This window comes from Fusarium keratoplasticum, chromosome 6 (genome assembly GCF_025433545.1).
Source record: "Fusarium keratoplasticum isolate Fu6.1 chromosome 6, whole genome shotgun sequence".
Lineage (NCBI taxonomy): Eukaryota > Fungi > Ascomycota > Sordariomycetes > Hypocreales > Nectriaceae > Fusarium > Fusarium keratoplasticum.
Genome location: NC_070534.1, coordinates 1,737,329 through 1,755,736, shown reverse-complemented (window position 1 = coordinate 1,755,736; position 18,408 = coordinate 1,737,329). Strand labels below are relative to the sequence as shown.

General features: G+C 52.6%; 5 protein-coding genes across 5 annotated transcripts; 1 reads left to right on the top strand and 4 right to left on the bottom strand.

The window, feature by feature from the left end:
- Positions 1 to 975: 975 nt before the first annotated feature.
- Positions 976 to 4,245, bottom strand: NCS57_00850300 (uncharacterized protein; the record flags this gene model as incomplete). Its single annotated transcript, XM_053058315.1, has 6 exons — positions 976 to 2,707; positions 2,760 to 3,444; positions 3,503 to 3,586; positions 3,643 to 3,699; positions 3,750 to 3,902; positions 3,948 to 4,245. The coding sequence occupies 6 exons, from the start codon at positions 4,243 to 4,245 to the stop codon at positions 976 to 978; spliced, it is 3,009 nt and encodes a 1,002-aa protein (XP_052912146.1).
- An 889-nt stretch (positions 4,246 to 5,134) lies between these two features.
- NCS57_00850200 (uncharacterized protein) lies at positions 5,135 to 6,650 on the top strand (the record flags this gene model as incomplete). The annotated part of the gene is made up of 3 exons (XM_053058314.1): positions 5,135 to 5,654; positions 5,706 to 5,818; positions 5,871 to 6,650. 3 exons carry the CDS (start codon positions 5,135 to 5,137, stop codon positions 6,648 to 6,650), a joined length of 1,413 nt encoding a protein of 470 aa, XP_052912145.1.
- A 619-nt stretch (positions 6,651 to 7,269) lies between these two features.
- On the bottom strand, positions 7,270 to 8,229 carry NCS57_00850100 (Lipase-3 domain-containing protein; the record flags this gene model as incomplete). Its single annotated transcript, XM_053058313.1, has 4 exons — positions 7,270 to 7,509; positions 7,574 to 7,871; positions 7,925 to 8,033; positions 8,088 to 8,229. The coding sequence occupies 4 exons, from the start codon at positions 8,227 to 8,229 to the stop codon at positions 7,270 to 7,272; spliced, it is 789 nt and encodes a 262-aa protein (XP_052912144.1).
- A 2,258-nt stretch (positions 8,230 to 10,487) lies between these two features.
- NCS57_00850000 (uncharacterized protein) lies at positions 10,488 to 11,393 on the bottom strand (the record flags this gene model as incomplete). Its single annotated transcript, XM_053058312.1, has 1 exon — positions 10,488 to 11,393. One exon carries the CDS (start codon positions 11,391 to 11,393, stop codon positions 10,488 to 10,490), a length of 906 nt encoding a protein of 301 aa, XP_052912143.1.
- A 2,905-nt stretch (positions 11,394 to 14,298) lies between these two features.
- NCS57_00849900 (AAA domain-containing protein) lies at positions 14,299 to 17,432 on the bottom strand (the record flags this gene model as incomplete). Its single annotated transcript, XM_053058311.1, has 4 exons — positions 14,299 to 14,646; positions 14,703 to 15,013; positions 15,073 to 16,250; positions 16,303 to 17,432. 4 exons carry the CDS (start codon positions 17,430 to 17,432, stop codon positions 14,299 to 14,301), a joined length of 2,967 nt encoding a protein of 988 aa, XP_052912142.1.
- Positions 17,433 to 18,408: the final 976 nt, after the last annotated feature.

Sequence of the window (18,408 nt, the reverse complement as noted above, 5' to 3'; positions counted from 1 at the left end):
CACAACCCAATCCACCAACCATTCATGGGCTTTCTTTCCCCTCCCCATCCCATCCTCCCGAGAACGGCCGGGGCAAATCATGACTTGACAAGCACTTGATGTTTTGTCAGTGTCGTGTTCCTTGCTCCCAGGGGAGGGGGGGTTGCACCTAGGGGAGCCTCAAAGGGCTCGCCTAGACTGTGAAAGGAGATGGGGACCCTGTTAACCCCAAGACGGACAAACTCCATCTGCTTGAAACGTGCCAGCAGGGGTTCCCGAAGCCATGGCAGCACGACAGAACGGCCCCTTCCAGCTATCGTCTGGGATATCGATAGCATTGCAACCTTGTGATTTTATTCTTGTTTTTTCTTGGTTTCGTCCGCGGGTGAGCAAGCGAGCCGACGCGTCCATGCCATGATATAGCATGGGTGACGAATATTGCAGGGGAGGAGAGAGGAAACTATTGATACCGGATGCTTCAACATTTATTAGTCGACTATGAGTCTTTTTTTCTCATTCAAAATTAATTTTCCCTCTTTTCTTTTCCCCAGATTAAATATTAAATGCTCTGCATGTAGTGAGCAACAATCCCTGCCTGCACTATACGCAGGAATTATTATGGGCACAAAATGGACCCCATTCGGAGATTTGCACAACCTGGACAAGACATGCATTGGCTCGCTAAAAATAGGGTCGCAAGGGGTTCACAAGGAGGATAGGACGTTTGGTTTGGGTGACGCAAGAGGGAGATTATCAAGAGGTGATTCCAGATCATGATACGGAGTATTCGGGGATGGCTTCAGTTGAAATATTACGGCTGATAGAGTCGTCGCCGGTATCGGTGATGCCATCCAGCTCACGGTCAGCATGATAATCTACTAACCAACTATACCAGCCTGTCAGGGGCATCTCAAGCTGATATATCCCCTGTTAAACGACACGCCATGGCTTAAAATACACGAATGTTCATATCTTGGCCTCCTTATGAAGTCTAATCTACCAGCCTGAACCACCGCCGCAACTACTACCACCCCCACAACTTGAACTCCCTCCCCCTCCACAACTCGAACTTCCTCCTCCACAGCTAGAAGTCGTTCCTCCACCTCCGCTGCTCGAGTGATTATACGACGCCTCCTCAGCAGCAGCAGCCTTGATGGTCTCGGCGCTCGCACAATCCGCCGCCCTGGGCGAGGAACTTCCGCATCCTCCTCCGCAGGTAACGATGGGAGGTTTGACACCTGTCGGAGCGATGTGCGAGTCTGAGAAGCAATCATTAGGCTTGACGTCGTCCATGGGCACGTTTTTACATGATACCTCTTCCTTGATGCACTTGGCGTTCCCGTTGTCCGATTTCCACATGGACTCCCCTCCTGTTTGGTCGTCGAGCGCCCAGAAGCCCTCAAATCCCCTATAGGGCGTCTCTTCAGGCGTCGTGCTCAGTGGGTAGCGAGAGTTGAAGGCCCGCACTGGGACATCCGCCATGGCGGCTCGTTGGTCACGCAGATTCTCGTAATTCTCAACCTGCTCTTGTCTCGGCCGTATTGTCCAAGGAGCCACGAAAAAGTGCTTGTAGGTACCGGCTTCGAAGTGGTGGCTGAAGGGCTGGGCTCGGTGGATACCTCCCAGCTTGACGCGTATCAGGGACGGGTCTAGGTCCGGCCGCAACTCACTGTCGTGGAGCCATGCAGTGGCCTTTTGGAGCTCACGAGTGCGAGCCATCGCCGTAGCAGCTCGGTTGAGGATCGACGTTGCAGAGAGGACCGTGAGTCGATTCCTCATCCATGAGCTTGTACTAGCTCCTTCGCCCACCGCCGTCATGTCCTTGTCTGTTGTTGCAGGCGCATACATGTGACGATCTCGTGATAGGTGAAGAGAGGCCATGGACCAAGAGTCAAAGGGGAATGCCCAGACATGCTTGGCGAGGTTACAGCCACCGCACTTTGTGGGATATCTCTCGTACGCCTCAGTGCAGTCCCAGGGGAACAAGTCCTGGTATTTATACAGAGTCCCACCAAATGCTCCCCAGTCATACCAGTACTCTTGGTAAGTGTCGATTATGTCGGCATCGTCATGCCGCCCAAAGTGGAAGCGTAGGAGGTACTCCTCTGTGAGTCCAAACGGGACATCGTACTTTGTGCGAACGCCGCGTTGTCTGTAGCCCTCGTCCGGACACATGAAACTCATGCTGTAGAGAGGATAGGCTCCAGCGTCAAGCCCCGTAGCAGGACCGTTCAGCAGAGGTTTGAAGAGGCTCTGGTCGATGAGAGAATCACAAAACGTCTGACAGTTGTTATGTGTTGCGCTCCAAGCAAGAGCGACGTTCTTATCGAGGAGACGCTCTGCGATGCTGCTGAGATACTTCTTGACCCTGCTCTCGAGAAGTACCTTGAGCTTCTCCAGGGCTGGCTGAATGTCTGAAGAGAGGATCTGGATTTGATCTGCTGTCGGGAGGCCGGGGTCGTCGAATGACAGTTGACTCGCGGCGATGATGTCCTTGACAACTTGAAGCTCTTCGTCGTGAGGAAGGACACCACTGAAGGGGGCGCCCACTACCTGCTTCATCATGGCCTTGTATCTCTTAGGGGCATTAACATGCCGCTTGCGCTGCCAGAGTCTACGGTCGGAACCTCCATCGATGGCAAGGTCTCTCTGGGGAAGCGTCTGTAGATGAAAACGCTCGTGGAAGATGGGCATCTCCCGAACCGACACAAGAGCACCTCCTTTAGTACTGCAGTCCAAATGTTAGCTTGTTCATGGACGTGATAGGGACGTCTTCTTACTGGGAAACTCCATTCTCAATGACAAGAGGGCCAACGCGGAGAGCCATGTGCACATTCCCATACGGGTACTTCTCCGTGTATCTCCTGAAGAGCAGAGGGATGTCTTCGTCAGCCTGCGGCTCAGTCACCACACTCGTAGTACTCGACGAGGCAGATCGGCTTTGGGCACGTCCACGGCCGAGCATCTTTCTCAATTCCTCCGACTTGGACTTTTTGCCGTTGGGCAGTTCGACCTTGGTCAACTCTCTCCGTTGCTTCTCTACCTTTTCTTTGCCCCCCAGGGCTGTCTGCAGACCCTGGTACTTGGCCAGAGCAACCTGATCCCCCAAGTCAACGAGGTTACAGGGTGGGATAGTATGTTTCAAATGGAATGCCTTCTTGGGGACTGGGAAGAGACTCAAGGGTTGCCCTTTGTCGTCTTCGTGAGGCACTCCTTCGCAATGGCACATGTCTCTGCTTATCTCGGGCGTGATAGACTCGGTCAAGACGCAGTGCTTGTAAGTTTTGGTGTAGTTCTCCTTCCCGTAGTAATGACTACGGTAGCATTCCTCGCAGACGACGCTGGGCTCGCTCTTGTCCTGGCAGACAAACATGCTCCCGCGGATAATGCCGTTGCAGCCTTGCCTCTTACAGCGAAGTGACTGAAAGCTGGGTCTCCAGTCTTTATTGAATCCGTGCAAGGCCACTAAAAGGTGCATGTTAGTGACTCAACTTGTAAGCAATGGGAGTCAGATACTGCTCACGTTGGGGAATGGCTGGCCTCTTCCAGAACCCAACATCATCAAGCGGTGGGCGATGTTCGACCAGCTTTTCCATATCCAGGAAACCTAGAAGACCTTATCAGTTATTGTCCTTATTGCCGCAGATCATAGTATGGACACACCAGCAGCCTGGAGGAGAACCCAAGCCCTCTGCTCCATCCCCTTGAGTTTGGGCACGCCTAAGAAAAACGTTAGCCAATCATGTGTAAAAAAGCAAGAGAAATCATACTCTTGATTGATTTTCTGACAGCAGACCTGATCTTGCTGCTCGCATATTCCGCAAACTGGTTCTCTACCACATCCATAAAGACAGCCCTATCCGATGGGGCACGGTCAAGGGGACCGGCAATCTTCCCTCGAAGCTGATTCTCTCTCAGGTTTCCTATGCCATGTTAGCATATATCTATCTCATGCAGCTCTCACTAACCATATCGTTTAGCAAAGGCCCGAGCCTCCTGGCTGACCTGATCAAGGAACGTGTCGAAACCGTGGATATGGGTGTCGTCCTCGTCGCTGACCGAGACGTCGGAGCACTCGGGCTGCTGCCATGCTTTGAGGGTCCGGACTATGTTTTCAAGCTCGGCTTTGACGCCTTCCCAGTATAGACTCTCAAGCTCTGCGAGGAGATCATGAGTCCCGACGGGTGACCATGCCAGGTCGGGTGCCAAAGTGATGGAGGAGGTATGAGAGGAGAGTATAGGCAGAACCTTCTTAAGTCGCGACATTGTTCAGTTTGCGGAACTCGGGAGGGTATCTACAGAGAGATGTTGTTGTTCACATTGAGTCCTTTTCATAGATAACCGTCTTGAAATTAACCTAGACGCATCGAGCACTGATCATCTCGACCCTCGACCGTGGGGACCCAGTATCGCGAGCCTCACGGACTGCCTCTGCTGCGCCACGACAAGGGTCCTAATGAGTCTCAAGGCAACAGGCTTTGGAGATATATTCCGCATCTTGATAGGTATTTCCGCTCGGGCGAGGCAGACTCAGCCGGGATGTGGGTTTGAGGTTATTACCCGTAATTCCCTCGTTGCCAAGACTTACACGATGGCGGGACAACCAGCACAGACGTCGCTGAGACGTCTATTCGTTTTACTATCGGAGTTTGCCTTGTGCTAATTGAAGGCGATATTTTACTGATTCTCACCAAAGAATCACCGTCAATGGCCGCGCGACTTATTGAGGCAAGGCTAACATCCTTAGCCTCGTTATGAGGCCGAGATATCCGGCCCACGACAAACGCGGAATGCAGAAACATGATGCCACTATCGTCGGGCAAAGCACTTGTCGATCGCCTCTCCACAACTGCGGCGGTGCTTAAACCTAGTCGTCGAGGGGTACCTGGCCTATCACAATAATTGGCTGCGCACGAAAGTACCGGCATGGGCCCCCTGTCATGAGCCTTCAACACCAGGCCGGATATCACCACTCAGCCGTTTCTGCCTCGGCCGTTATCTCGCAACTTGTTTGTTTCATAGTCTGACGAGCTGCCATCTTTGAGCCGAATATATGCGACCGTCAAATCCAACTTCCTGGCAATCTGGCTGATGAACAGTCAAAGTCGTTGAACTTATCTATGCCCTCAAGCATCACGAGACCCTCTTCGCAACAATGTCGCACGTTGTCAACTACCACACAAGGCTTCTTCACCTAAAGTGCGCTTCACGGCACGAAAGGACAGCAACCAACTATCGTTACGCCTCAACCCCCGTCGGCAACCCCGTGATCCCAGACCCGGCCTATTTCAATGGCCTTGACGACGGTCTGAAGGACGAACTACCAACAGCAGCTCAATGCGCGGTCCATTTGGAGCTTCTAGAGTCATTCCATGCCCTCAAGATCAGGATCATCGAGTGCGAGGCCCTCGACGGCATCTTCGGGATCAAGGCCCCAACCAAGACTATTTATCGCCGCAAGTACATGAAGACACTGAAGAAGCACGTCAACCAGGAGGTCACGGTCAAGGTTGAGGGGTGGGAGGCGAGGCGAGAGAAAAAGTGGCTGCGGTATCTCGACTTTGCCGCTGATAGATTCGTCACCTGGGCTGAGGTGATTGACAAAGAGATAGCTGCGACAGAGGGCAATGATGATCAGAAGTTGGAGATTCGTCTTCCATGGCTGCCTCCCTTGGGTTTGTCTTGCGCACTCTTATACAGAATGGTCATGCTAATCTGAAGTGTAGATGTTCTCATGGTCTGGCATGCTTTTCTGCTCAACCCTTCTGACTACATCAACTACTGTCGAGCTGAGTCCTTGACTCAGCTTCCCAGAGTCTCATTCCCCTGGACACGAATTGTAAGTTGACAGAAACTCAACCCAGATCATCTACTCACTGACATCCGCGTAGCATGAAGCAATCGACTCTCAGGGCCCCAGATACAGAGCCTGGTTCTATCAATTGCCCAAAGACAATGAGGACTGGCTCAGGAACAAAGACGGCATTGATCCAAACCTCCATCAGTATCTCGTCAACCTAGGCAAGCCCATCGGCTTCACCATGCGTTCCGGAGTCTCGAGTGACAAAAACACCACCGGAATCCTAAGCCTCACGAAACCTAAAGACCAGAGCAAGCTGGCCAAGTCTCTAATCGCCAACGTTAAGCGGCAGAGCGTCTTTGTCGACAAGATGCACGCACACCTCTGGATCCGGAGTCCGGGGCTTGGAGGGACTATGAACAGGGCGGTTGAGCGATATGAAAACTTCCTCGAGCTGTTTCAGTTGTATCCCGGCAAGATGCTCGTGCCAAGCCTCGATATTGACCTCGTGTGGCATTCAAACCAACTCTCAGCAGCGGGCTACAATGCGACCATGGAGTCGCGATGCGGCCGCTTCATCAACCACGACGACAAGATCGGAAAGTCAACGTTGAGAAACGGCATGTCTGACACAGAGAGCCTCTACCGGATTCATTTTGGAGACGAGTACTCTGTCTGTCTCTGCTGGGAGTGCCAGGCCATCGCTTCAGCTATACAAGATGCAGACAAGGACGGTAACCTGTTCGAGACAGGGTCTTTCCAATTTGCCAGCAATATCACCGGCAAGGTGCAGGGAGACGTTGACTACTATCGAGCCGTGGAGATTGCCAGGCGGAAGAACTTTGTCAATCTTCCTCTTCGTCCTTCATAGAACATTCAGTTTATTCTATAGCTTATCATCCCATCCGGCTCGACCATCAAACCGCCCACTTTCTAGCATCTCAACTCTCTCTCCGTACCGTGCCTTACCATGGACAGCTGTGCGGCAGAATAGAAGGGTTTGGAATTCTGTGGATGGTACTTGAACCGCCCTTAGACCCATCTCGCCCTCATGTAACCGCATCACAAACACAATTCTTGGGCCGACATGGTGATAGGAGGGCTCAGGAAGATTCCAAACATTAGTGGCCGTGTTGATGAGTTTCTTTTCCAATCCCGTTGGCTGGGTAGAGATGGGGGATAAAGGGTCCATGTCGTCCTTGGAGGTAATCCCGCGACCGGTCTCGAGAGGAGTCTCGTTTGTGTTCGGAGTAGGCGGGTGTGGCGCTGTTCGTAGCATGGCTCTAGACAATTCAACCAGTGACAGAATATAAGGCTTATCCGCGCGGCTGACCACATCGAACTCGTTTATGATGTTGAGACACAGTGTTGCTCCAGTACAACGATACCGGGACAGGTTAGCAGGCGCGCTCACACAGGGGGGTGCGCCAAACGTAACGCAAGAGAACTTTGCTGATTCATCTTGGCTTGTAAGCACAGGTTCCAGGGATCTATTTGTTCTTCAACTCACCAAATGCTTTGTCTGAGATGTATCGGAGGTAGAAGAGAGCTGCGACCGCCCCGCCCGCAGAGTGGCCAGTAAAGAGTACATGGGGCTTCTGCCCATTGTTGTTCTTGGCATTCTCGATGTAGGTTTCTATCCTCTCGGATACTATCTCGTCGAGAGCCCAAGCACTATTAAGAAATCCGGAATGGGCCGTGGGATCCGGCTCATCTAGGAAATCGGAAGTCTGCAGAAGTCAGGCAGGGCACATCATACAAGATTTCCGCTCGTCTCCTGAATAGAAGCCTTACAATGAACTTTTCCGTAACCTGAGGCCGAGAGTTGGCGTTTACAATGTGGTCCATCTTGCTTGCGCTGCCCCGAACAGCGATAACAAGGGCAGGCAACAGATGGTCGCCATGACTTGACTTGGCCACTGGCTCAACCACAGTTGACTTGAGAGCCTTTACGGTCCCTGTAAGTGAGTGCTTTAGAACGTGATCTTTTCGAAATGTGCAGTAAGCTGTGTCCTCGATGGTGCTTTCGAGGTCGTAGGCCCCCCGAGCGCACTTCCACGCTGCGGATACAAGCTGCGCCTCAGCCTGAGAACTGCGAGAGATCTTAGAGGCCGATACTTTTCGAACTTCAAGATGGTTCCTCACCAGTCCCAGTCTGTTGATGCGCCATCATCACTAACCCTGGAGTTAGTGTACTTGGAAGCCTCCTGGTCCAGCCGTTGAAGCAGCTGCTTGAACTGGCCACTTAAACTCCCTATCAGACAGGGAACTTAGCGGCATTCTATTCTATACAATGGATCCGGCTTACCCTCCAAGTCAACCTCGCTGAGAGTCTCGTGGAGCGCACTGGACAGCTCAATCGCAGCAACGGACGCCCCTCGCGAGTTATTAGCCGAGATGGCGCTCGATGAGGGGCCCCTCTTCCGCGATTTAGAACTCGATATTCCCATGGCCACTACTGGGTGGAGAGGATGATGTCTCGGGCGTATGGCGATTGGCTTCTGTCTGATGTGCAATGATGGTTGTTGGTGTAAGCTGCAGGATTGGGTGAGTGGCAGGTTGCGCGGAAGTGGAATATTTCCGCGTCCAAGTGACGACTAGTATCACCACTGCAAAAAACACCAGAACCTACCAGTTGACGACTTGGGTATATTTCTCATTCATCAAAACCTCTATCTAATCCGTTTTTCATCATATGGCTTAATCTACCTATTAGAGAGGCCTGGTAATCGCCACAGCAATGCCTCCTTCAGAATGTGATATGAATTCACCTTTCAAAGGCCATGTGTTCAGGGTAACTAACATGGCCGCTGTACCATGACGGCTAAATCCACGGACAAGAGCTGCAGTAGAACGGCTCAACAACACAAAGTTCGAGCCTTAAGTAGCCTATCTATCGTGAAACACCTAGAACGCACAAGACTGGCTCGACTTGCAGCTCGACAGTCGCTCCATCCAAGCAGCCCAGTCAAGCTCCAGTTTCTCGCCTCGGGATTCTCCAGTTGATGTCCTGCTGAGTCGTGCTTGGTCATCGCCTCAACAGGTCGCATCGCACCGGGCCTTTGACGTGTCGCCCGGTCTGCCACTAGCATCTCGCCCAGCAGACTTGGCTTGTACCCTCGTCTGATCGGCCACCGGAAGCCGGTAAGTGGTCCTGTCAGTTTAAGCGAGGTCGTCGAGAAGAAACTTGCACAGGTTCAAACCCTCCAGGAATAGTGATGGTGTCTGCTTCTCTGAGATGGTGTGTTCGTGTATGCTAGTCACTCACTGCATGCAACACAACGATACAACAATAACCCACAAGTTCCTCTTGACCATAATCATCAAGCAAAGACCTTTCTCAGATGCAAACACTTTGATGGCCTCCACCGCTCCGGCAATTGCTTGACTCACGATCCCCTCCCCCACACCACCATCGGAGCCCGACATCTCCACAGACCTTCCACAATGAAAAAAACACAAAATTCATGCAGCACGAGACTTTCTCTTGACGCTAGAAGATGAGAGAATAGACGTGTCACTCAAACAGGCCACACTGTGTGCGTGGCAAAACAGACCCGGTGACTGGGTTTATCTGTAGGGTTGATGAAAAAAAGAGCGCTCTCAGCTTACGCCACGTGGAGAGCGGTGATCTGCCAGGCACAAGTTGCGCCGATCCAGGAACCGAGTCAGGGCGGAACGGGCTCTGATTGGAAAAAGCTTAACCTGATAAACTCTTTGCTTCAACGTTCGTGGTAAACGGTAGATGACTTTTTGCCAACGGTGATAAGCTCCCGGTTAGAAGGCGTCGTTTCAACCAAAGCTTGATCCAAAGTCTCTTTTTTCCAACCACACATCCCGAAGGTTACACTATAAACTGATAGCCAGAACTCTCACCAACACAGTCAAAATCTCATGTAGCCCATCAAAAAGACACAAATCCCGCACATGTGTTTAATGCAAGGCAAGTCCACCATCCCCCCCACCAAACGCGTGCACCGACCCTGAAACAAGTTGAACCTGCATTAGTCCACAGGGTAAAAAAACCTTCGTGGACCTACGACAGCCTATCGCCAACGAGACCTGCCTGTCATTGCTCCGTCATGGCGAAAAATGGAAGGTACATGTAAAAGAAAGAATCGGTGAAAAAAAGACGCAAGGGCTGAATAATCCTGTGTGTGTGCATGTGAAATCGTGTGTGACGTGACCCAACTCATCTTACTGTGTTCATGTTTCTCTTGGCAGACATCGTTGGATTAAGGTTCTGAGAACTTGGCCAAGAACTGCCTGTGAACTCAGCAGGATTCGGGATGGATTGTTTCTTACGGGAATCGTGTTGGTCCATCCTTCGGCACATGTGCTGACATCGTCTAAGGATTCGATCCTCTGGAATCCTATGAAACAAAGGTTCATGCAACTTCAAATCAACGGGAGTCAAGTAGTTCACGAGTAGAAGGGCACATGAGAATCGAAGCATATATATCATAAGCACTATGAATATATAAGGTAGAAGGTTTTAATAAACAAGATCCCAAATCCAGTATCCAGGTGACCTTTGGGAGCGGCCCAATTGATGACGTCCGCCTCTCTCTAATATCGACTAGTAAAGTCATCCAAAGACACAGTAGCGCAACCGTTAACACCAGGTATTGATGGAAAGACAAGTGTACCCCAGCTCTATGCCAAAAATTGAAACGATTCAAAAACAAGCATCCCCTCAAGGAGGAGCTTACTTAGAATAGGCGACGGTGACAGTGAGGCGGGCCTTGCCGGCGGGGAGGTTGAGGCCGATGCCGTCGAGGTCCTCCATGCCACCGAGGTAGGCGTTCTCACCAGTGCCACCGGGGTAGATGGTGGAGCAGGTGCCGTGGCCGCAGACCTGGAGACCGGGAATGTCGAGGTTCTCGGCGGCGGAGACGAGGCAGGAAGCATCAGCACCGGACCACTTCTTGTTGGACTCGTTGCCAAAGTCAAACTCGAGCCAGGTGGAGGCGAACTGGCCGATGGCGGTGGTGGGGACGGAGCCGACGCCGCAGGCGCAACCACCCTGGGAGTTCTCGTCAAAGGCGATGACCTGGGAGCCCTTGCCGGCGAGGTTGAAGGTGATGGCCTGGTTGCCCTTCCAGAAGCCGTTGATACCACCATCAGGGCCAATCTTGTTGAAGCAGACGCACTGCTGGGCCTTGGAACCGGCGTTCTTGAAAGTGGCGGTGTACTTGTACTCGTCGGCAACCGAAGAGTCGACGGCCATGATGTTGCAGCCGTAGTCGTCAGAGGTACCGGTGTTGCCCTTGTAGGCGATCTGCTCAACGGTGGCACGCTTGGACTTCTTGCCGCCGCAGAACTCCTTGTAGCCAGCACCAGAGTCGGAGCCGGACTCAGCGGCGGAGGAGGTAGCGGGAGCAGCAGCCTCCTTGCTTGAAGCGGGGGCCTCGTAGGCGGCCTGGTTCACCTGGGCGGGGGCGGTAGGGGCAGCCTGGCCGACGACCTGGGTGGCGTACTCGGTGACGGTGACGGGCTTGTTGGCGACGACAAAGTCACGGCGACCGTGGGCGCGCTGGTGAGCGTGACCGCTGGGGTGGGCAGAGACGCCGAGGGCGGCAGCCAGGATAACGACGGAGGAAGAAACCTTCATTTTGATAGTTGTAGTTGTTGACTGAAACAGATTCTGCTTTTGTTGATGAAAAACACTGGCTGTCGTATTCCCAGAATACTCCTAGTTGCCTTGGAATGATTGTAAGGTAAGTTGGTTCAAGAGAGTGTTGTCAACGCAAATGTGAGCGTTGTATAAGGAATGACTGGAAGGCAAAGGAGGCCGTGATCCGAAGAACAGTGGATTGAAGGAAGAAGAGAAGAATCAGAACCCGAAAAGGAGGGAGACGGCCATTAATAAGGTGAACAGGGGGCGTGGCCGACTGCCCGTGGACGAGATGAGTTGAGTGGTGTGGGTGGTGTGGATGGGCGGCGCCATGTCTCTCCTCTCTCGTCTGGCTCTCACCCCATCCCCATCCTTGTCCACGCCCTTGAATCATGGCTCTCTCCGTCTCCTTGTGCTGTGCCTGAACGTCTTCCCAGCTCTTCCGCGGCTTGAGCTGTGGGCCTGCCGGGTCCACGACTAACGCTGGACTGGCGCCAACGCCAACACAGACACGACGGTACAAGCGCCACGCTCCACCGCCGTTCTCAAAGGTTGCTTCCGCCAGGGGCAGGAATGCAACTCTGACCTCCCATCCCTGCCAGGTACCAGGCCCGCCTGATTGGCCTCTGCCTGCAACGGGGACTCCCTGCCGCCCTGGGCGACGCCGCCGAGAGAGAAACCCACCCCCAAGAGTCAAGGGAACTCGTCCAGAAGCCCACCAGAGACACCAGATCGCCGGCCGCGTCAGCAAATCTGCAAGTCTGCCCTGGAAGCCGAAGACGTCCAGCTGTGGCTCCAGTGGTTGGCTAGACCGGAACAGCATCAACTCACGGCAATCAGCGCACATGTTGTGTGTTTATTCCTTGGATGAGAAATTGGGAGCGACGAATGCGCCTTGCGCACGCCGTATTGTGGACGAATTAATTGCTGGGCTTCACAGTGAAAAGAAAACGGGAAAAAGCAAGGGTCCAGAAGAAGAAAGGCACAGAGAAGCAAAGATTGAGAAACACGCCCATTTCCCACTCTTTCTCAGATCATGTCTCTGCCATCTTTAATCATGGGCTCCATCCATCCCATCAACTGCAGCTGCGCGACAGCTTGTCACGGCAGTCAGTCATTGATTGACCAGAGAATGCGGAGAGAGAATGCCGTGGGTCGATACTCAGCGTCTCCGATATACGTGGAGCCAGCCAACACAGGCAGCTTGACGCCGCAGAAGCCATCTCAGCGTATGCCGTGGACTATGTGACCGCCGGGCTTGTATCATCAACCGCTGCCCGCCCAGCGGCCGACCTTGTGCTGGTTGTCCATGCTCCTGCTTCTGATCAGCCACCATCAACAGCAGCCATCCATCCATCGGGGATCTGCAAAACCCCCTCTCCATTCGCTGGCGTGGCGCCGCCCACACTCCGGTTTGTCGCTCGGGTCATTGTCTGTCGTCGGCTTTCCGCCCTCTTTTTCGTTCCTTGGTGTCCCTGACGCGGCCTCCTTTCTTGAAACAATAAACACAGATAATGAGCCACTCTCCTTCAACGGCCATCCAGAAGCTCTGGATGGCTTCGCCCGCCCACGAAACGACCGGGGAGTGGAAATGAGGGAGATGATGGCAGCCACTCACGACCGAGCCAGGGGCCGCTGTGGAGCAGATCAAGTTGGCGGTGGGAGTTGGCAGAAATTTCCCTTTTCGGATGGACCACCACATCACGGTCAAGGGCACGACAACACGGAACACGGGCCATGACATGGGGACCTTTTGGCGTGGCCTGTTGTTGCTTTGTTGACCAACTGCAGGGAACCCGGAAAGACCTGAAACAAACAAGACAAAGGGTTCCTTGTATCCTCAGCCTCTTTCAGGCCTCTTCTTGCGCTGTGCTTCACTGCTTCTGAGTCTTGTCCCTCGTCTCCCTTTTCCCCAATTGCTTCTTTAGGAAATCGTCTAAACAACAACCAGGGATCCATTGACAGCTACTCACCAACCTTGACAGAGGGAACCAACCCCCTACTACATAGTATAGACGTTTGTATGCTCAGTACTGTGTTGTGTTATACGCTACGTCGTATAACCTGCGAAATTATCGCTCAGCTAGCACTTGATCTTGGCCAAATGATAAGAGGGGCACTGCCGCTACATACAACCCTTTTATCCTGCCACTCCCTCTCTCAACTCAACATTCCTGACCTCTCATCCTCTTCCACAACTCTTCGTCACCTGTTTCTGCTTCATCTCAAACAACTGCAAACAAAGACAAGCCTCTCAGTCGCGAACAAAGACCATCCTCACCTGACGGGCCTCAGTCTATTTCCAGTACCCTCCATCCATCCTTCAGCCCTTCTCTGATCCTTCCCGGGTACGTCGGGTACGTGCGCACCAACTTCTCCGCTATGTTGCCTCCCAGGTTGCTATTCCTGGCACGTGCCACGGGTCTCATCCATGTCCGTCCATAATTCATATCACGGCCATGTAATGTAACCTTCAAGGGATCCCGAGCCTGTCCACCAAGGCTGCCATGCAGATAACCTTGGACAGTCCCTGAGCGAGATTGAGCAATGACAACGCTTAATGCACTCCCTGACAAGAGAAAGGGGGCATGATATCCAATGCCGCATCGCATCAATCCTAGATCAGAAAGGAGAGTATGTGTATTTCCGCTGCGTTATTGACTGTCGACTATCTGGATGTATCTGCAATTCAGCCAACTTCAACCCGCTGATCATCGCTCACATCATCCAGCCGTCTCTGCAACTTCATTCTGCGGCCGTGGATCCTTTGCAAGTACTCGCCGTTTTCATGCTCCAACCCCTCTATGCCTTGAATCATTCAGCCCAGTCTCGCCATGCCCAAACCACTTCCAGCCACCAACTAGTTGTCTTACTCAACCTCTCAGCCTTTCCCGGACACGATCTAGAAGTAGCTTCTCATGGCGTCTTCGTAGCCAGTGCCGCCTCTGAGATCCCGTCCAAAATTGGCATGCACGTTAAGCACTTGCTTGATGTGACGCATGCTCAGTGCCTCCCCCTTGTTAACGGCAAGATCCTGAGCTGAGCTTATCACATTCTTGATCTCTCGTCCGTTCAACTCTTGCTTCGAGAGATACGTCCAGTCATCCTCCTTCAGCGGCTCTACCTTGAGCTTGCCCAGAGCACGCACCCTGTCGAGGAACATCTGGAAGATGGTTCGCTTCGCCTTGGCATCAAGGGCATCGTATCGGAGGGCAATGTGGATCCGCGACTGGAACGCTTCATCAAAAGTCTGCAGACCTGTCAGCCTACACAAATCATGGGGTCTGACTCGCTTCCGAGACATACCTCAACGCGGTTGGTGGTGAGGAACAGAATTCCCTGGAAATACTCCAGTTGACGGAGAAAGATGCTCACGAGGGCGTTCCGTTGAATGTCATGCATGTTGCGTTTCTCCAGGAAGACGTCCGCTTCATCAAGGAGAAGAATGGCACCCCAGGCATGGCAAGTGTCCAAGATTTTCTGCAACTCTGCCTCGAGGAATCGAGAATCTGTCCCAAGCTCTCCCGCCGAGGCCATATACAGAGGGCACTTGAGCAACTCGCTGATGCCCTCGGCGGTAAGTGTCTTGCCTGTTCCTGGGGGTCCATGCAGGACCGCTATCGCCATATGTGTTAGTCACCCGTCGCCTGTGGCACATCCCAAGGACTTTACTTACTGACAAGTCCCTTTCCTTTGCCCTGGATCACATCGTCAATCGTGTTTGCTGCGTGGTACTTGCGTGATTTGACAAGAGCTTTGATCAAGTCCTTGGTTTCAGGTTCAAGGACGAGCGAATCCCAGGCCTTGTCGTTCCACTTGATCTCGCCGATGCCAGAAACGCTCAGCTCCAGCCAATGCTTCTCCGAAAAGGAGAACCCAAGGAACACGGGCGACGCGATGAGATATTCCTCGTCGGTAAACTCAAACGTCTCTACCTCTTCAGAACCCTCCCCATCTCCGCTCTTGGGAGGCATTTTGTCGAGCTCCTCTTGGTCTGGTTCGCTCCCGAGGAGATCCTTCGGTATTCTCGCTCTCTGTACTTCACCATTGCCATCCTTGAACAGTTTGGTGACATACTTGACCTTTTCTACCCCGTCCGAGTCCGAGTCTTGACAGTCACAGCAGCTCTCCGACTCCGAGTCTGAACTTTCCGAGAGAATGTCGGGGTCCTTCGGTTTGACCGACGACACACTGTAGTTGGGGTTGATCCTTCGAAAGGTGGATGGGTCAATCATGACGCGGCTTAGCTGGATGTTGAACTTGATGATGATGTTCTTCTTGCGCTTCATGAAAGCGATGCCCTGGTAGCTCTTGTAGTGGACGCCGCTGAGCTTGACAAACTTCTTGCCTCGTTCGATCAAATCGGCGCGGAGCTTGCTCTCGTTCTGGTGGTACTGAAGGGGGTAGCAGGGCAGGCTGGTGATCCTGCGAGCGCCTTGGAACTCGTCCACATCCACTGCCATGTTGCCATACCCGAACCGCTTCCCGTCAAACTCCACGTACTTGCCATCAATGCCGTAGTACCGGCCCTTGACAATTGATGATTGAGGAGTCGCCATATCTACCTTGAATACTCGGGGCTCGCTGGTGCATCCATAAGTTGTGGTGTAAGCCAGCGTGTTCGGTTTCCAGAGAGCCCACAACAACTCGAATGTGATGAGTCCATTCTCCAGCATGGGGTATAGACTCTCTTTTGTGGTTTCGTAGTCTTTGTCGATGTACTTGATCATCACCTTGAGATGCTTTCTCTTGTCGTCGAGCCGCACCTGGTTCTTCTTTCTCGCCTTCTTGGTCTCCCCAGCTGGCTTGGCTTGCTTGAGCGCCCTGAGGTGAGCTCGGAGATCCTCCAGGTACCTGAGTTTGTAATTAGAATGGTGAGAGAAGAACAATACTGGGAGAAGCTCACAGGAATAGTAGGTGAGGGTTCAGCTTGGGAACCTCATCAACCAGACTAACCCCGTCGGTGTTTCCGATGACATCCTGTAAGCATTCGCGGAGGAGCTTGCTCTTGATGTCAACGTACGTGGTACGGTACTTGCCTTCCCAATCAAAGGTTCGGCGGACATGAAAGATGAAGTCCTCGTACTGCGATTCGGTGTCGACATCGGCTGTATCTTGCAGTTTGAAGTTGTGAATCTTGCTATCCCAAACCTGATCAACACGCTTGAAGGCTGGACGCTTGCTTTTCTTCTTGGACTCCGCAGCTTGGTCCGATTCATCGCTGGAGTCCCCACCTAGAAGGCCGCCAAGTCCCTTGAGATGTTCCTTCGGTGAGCTTCCGGGGGTTTTGTATGCCGCGCGACTCTCCCTCAAGCCATAGCGGCTCCGTTGTCCAGCAGGCTGTGAAACAGATGTATTCGTTTGAGGATAGATGGCACTGTGAGGGTATTGACACGGAAGGGGGTATCCAGGGGTGCTGTAAGCAGGTACAGAAGCCTGGTTGGAAAGCTGCTGCTGTAGTTGGGATACTTGAAGCTGGAGAGCCTTGAATTGGCTCTTGAGGCCTGATTTCTTCGATCCCGAGGCATGGTTTTGATCGTTATCCTCGTCGCTGTCTGAGGGGTCTGACGAGTCGGCGTCACAATCAGAAAGGTCGTCTTTGACCTTTTTCTTCTTCTTTTGCTTGCTTGACTTCTTGCTCGATTCTTTGGAAGACTTCTTCTTGCTGGAGGATAGTTTCTTCCCGGACCCGTTCTTCTTGCTTTGACCCTTGTCCTTCTTATTGCCAACAGGCTTCTTGCAAGACTTGTCAGCGGCCTGGGTGGCGTTGGCATCGTCATCTGAATCAGCCTCGGTATCAGCCTCGGAACCGTCGGAGGTGTCTTGTTCTTCTTCGTTCGAGACAGATTTGGTACTGCCCGAGGTTGTCTTCTTCTTTCGTTGATGCTTAGAGGTTGAAGTGCTCTTGGTAGATCGCTCAGCCGACTTTGGGGACGCCACTTCAGCAGTTTGTTGATCTCCTTGCGTTGTGTTTTGCACAGTTGACTCCTTCTGGGCGGTCCCTTCAGGGACGATCGTCACTTCAGTCTCCTCCATCGTGAGAGTGGTGAGCAACGGCTTGCTCTCGGCGTGTCAGAGAAGTGACAGCTGACTGCCGGATGAGAAGGCGTTGACCACAGGGAATTGCGCGAGGCGAGTGTAGGTCGTTGTGTGTTGATAGTTGTCACTGAATCACAAGGCCACCAGGCAGGGAGTGCAGGAGGGTTCTGTCGGCTCAAATTGCACAGCTACAGGAGCTTGTATCAGTCCACCCTAAAATTTATTTGAGTCTCAGCTGTTTTGGCCTGTGTTAATCAAGCTAGTCTTCCAGAAACCCAAGATAGCCACGAACCTAGTGTGGAATGTGTCCAACTGAGTCAAGACACGAGGCGTTGCGCAGAAGGATGCACGGCACTGATGTGTGCTCGGCAACTGATCAAAAGATGGGTTTTCTTGTTTTTCCAAAGAAGGACAGCACGAAAAGAGACTGTAACTGGTCTTGACGGCCAGAACGATGAGTTCTCCTTTGATAAGTCTTGAGATTAGGAGCTACTCAATAGTGGCAACCTGTCAGTGGGGGGAATAAGAGGAGGCCAAATTCCGTGCAACTGGGTTTGAATGGCTTTAAGACTGTGGTGATGAAGATGAACAAGAGGAGTCAAGAATGAGAACACAAGAGAAGGCCTGGAAGAGTTTGCAAAAGGAAAAAAAGAGGCAACAAACACCTCAAGGCAGTGGCTGCCCGCGTTGCAGCCGGCAGATGGCATCAGTGATGAAGAAAAGGCAAACCAACAAGATGGAGGCGGGAGCCACTCAAGACGTTGGGACGGCACGACACAGGCAGAGCAGACAGCCACCAAGCAAACCGGCGTTTGCATCAGCGGATGATGGCCGAGTGATTGGGCCAGAGATGCTTGATGATATGGAACCTATGTTGCACAGCATCCAATCCAATCGTCCATCCGTTGATCCCAGGCAGGCTGCATCTGGAATAAGGTCAGTTTGCCCGGTGCGGAGAGACAAGTGAGATATC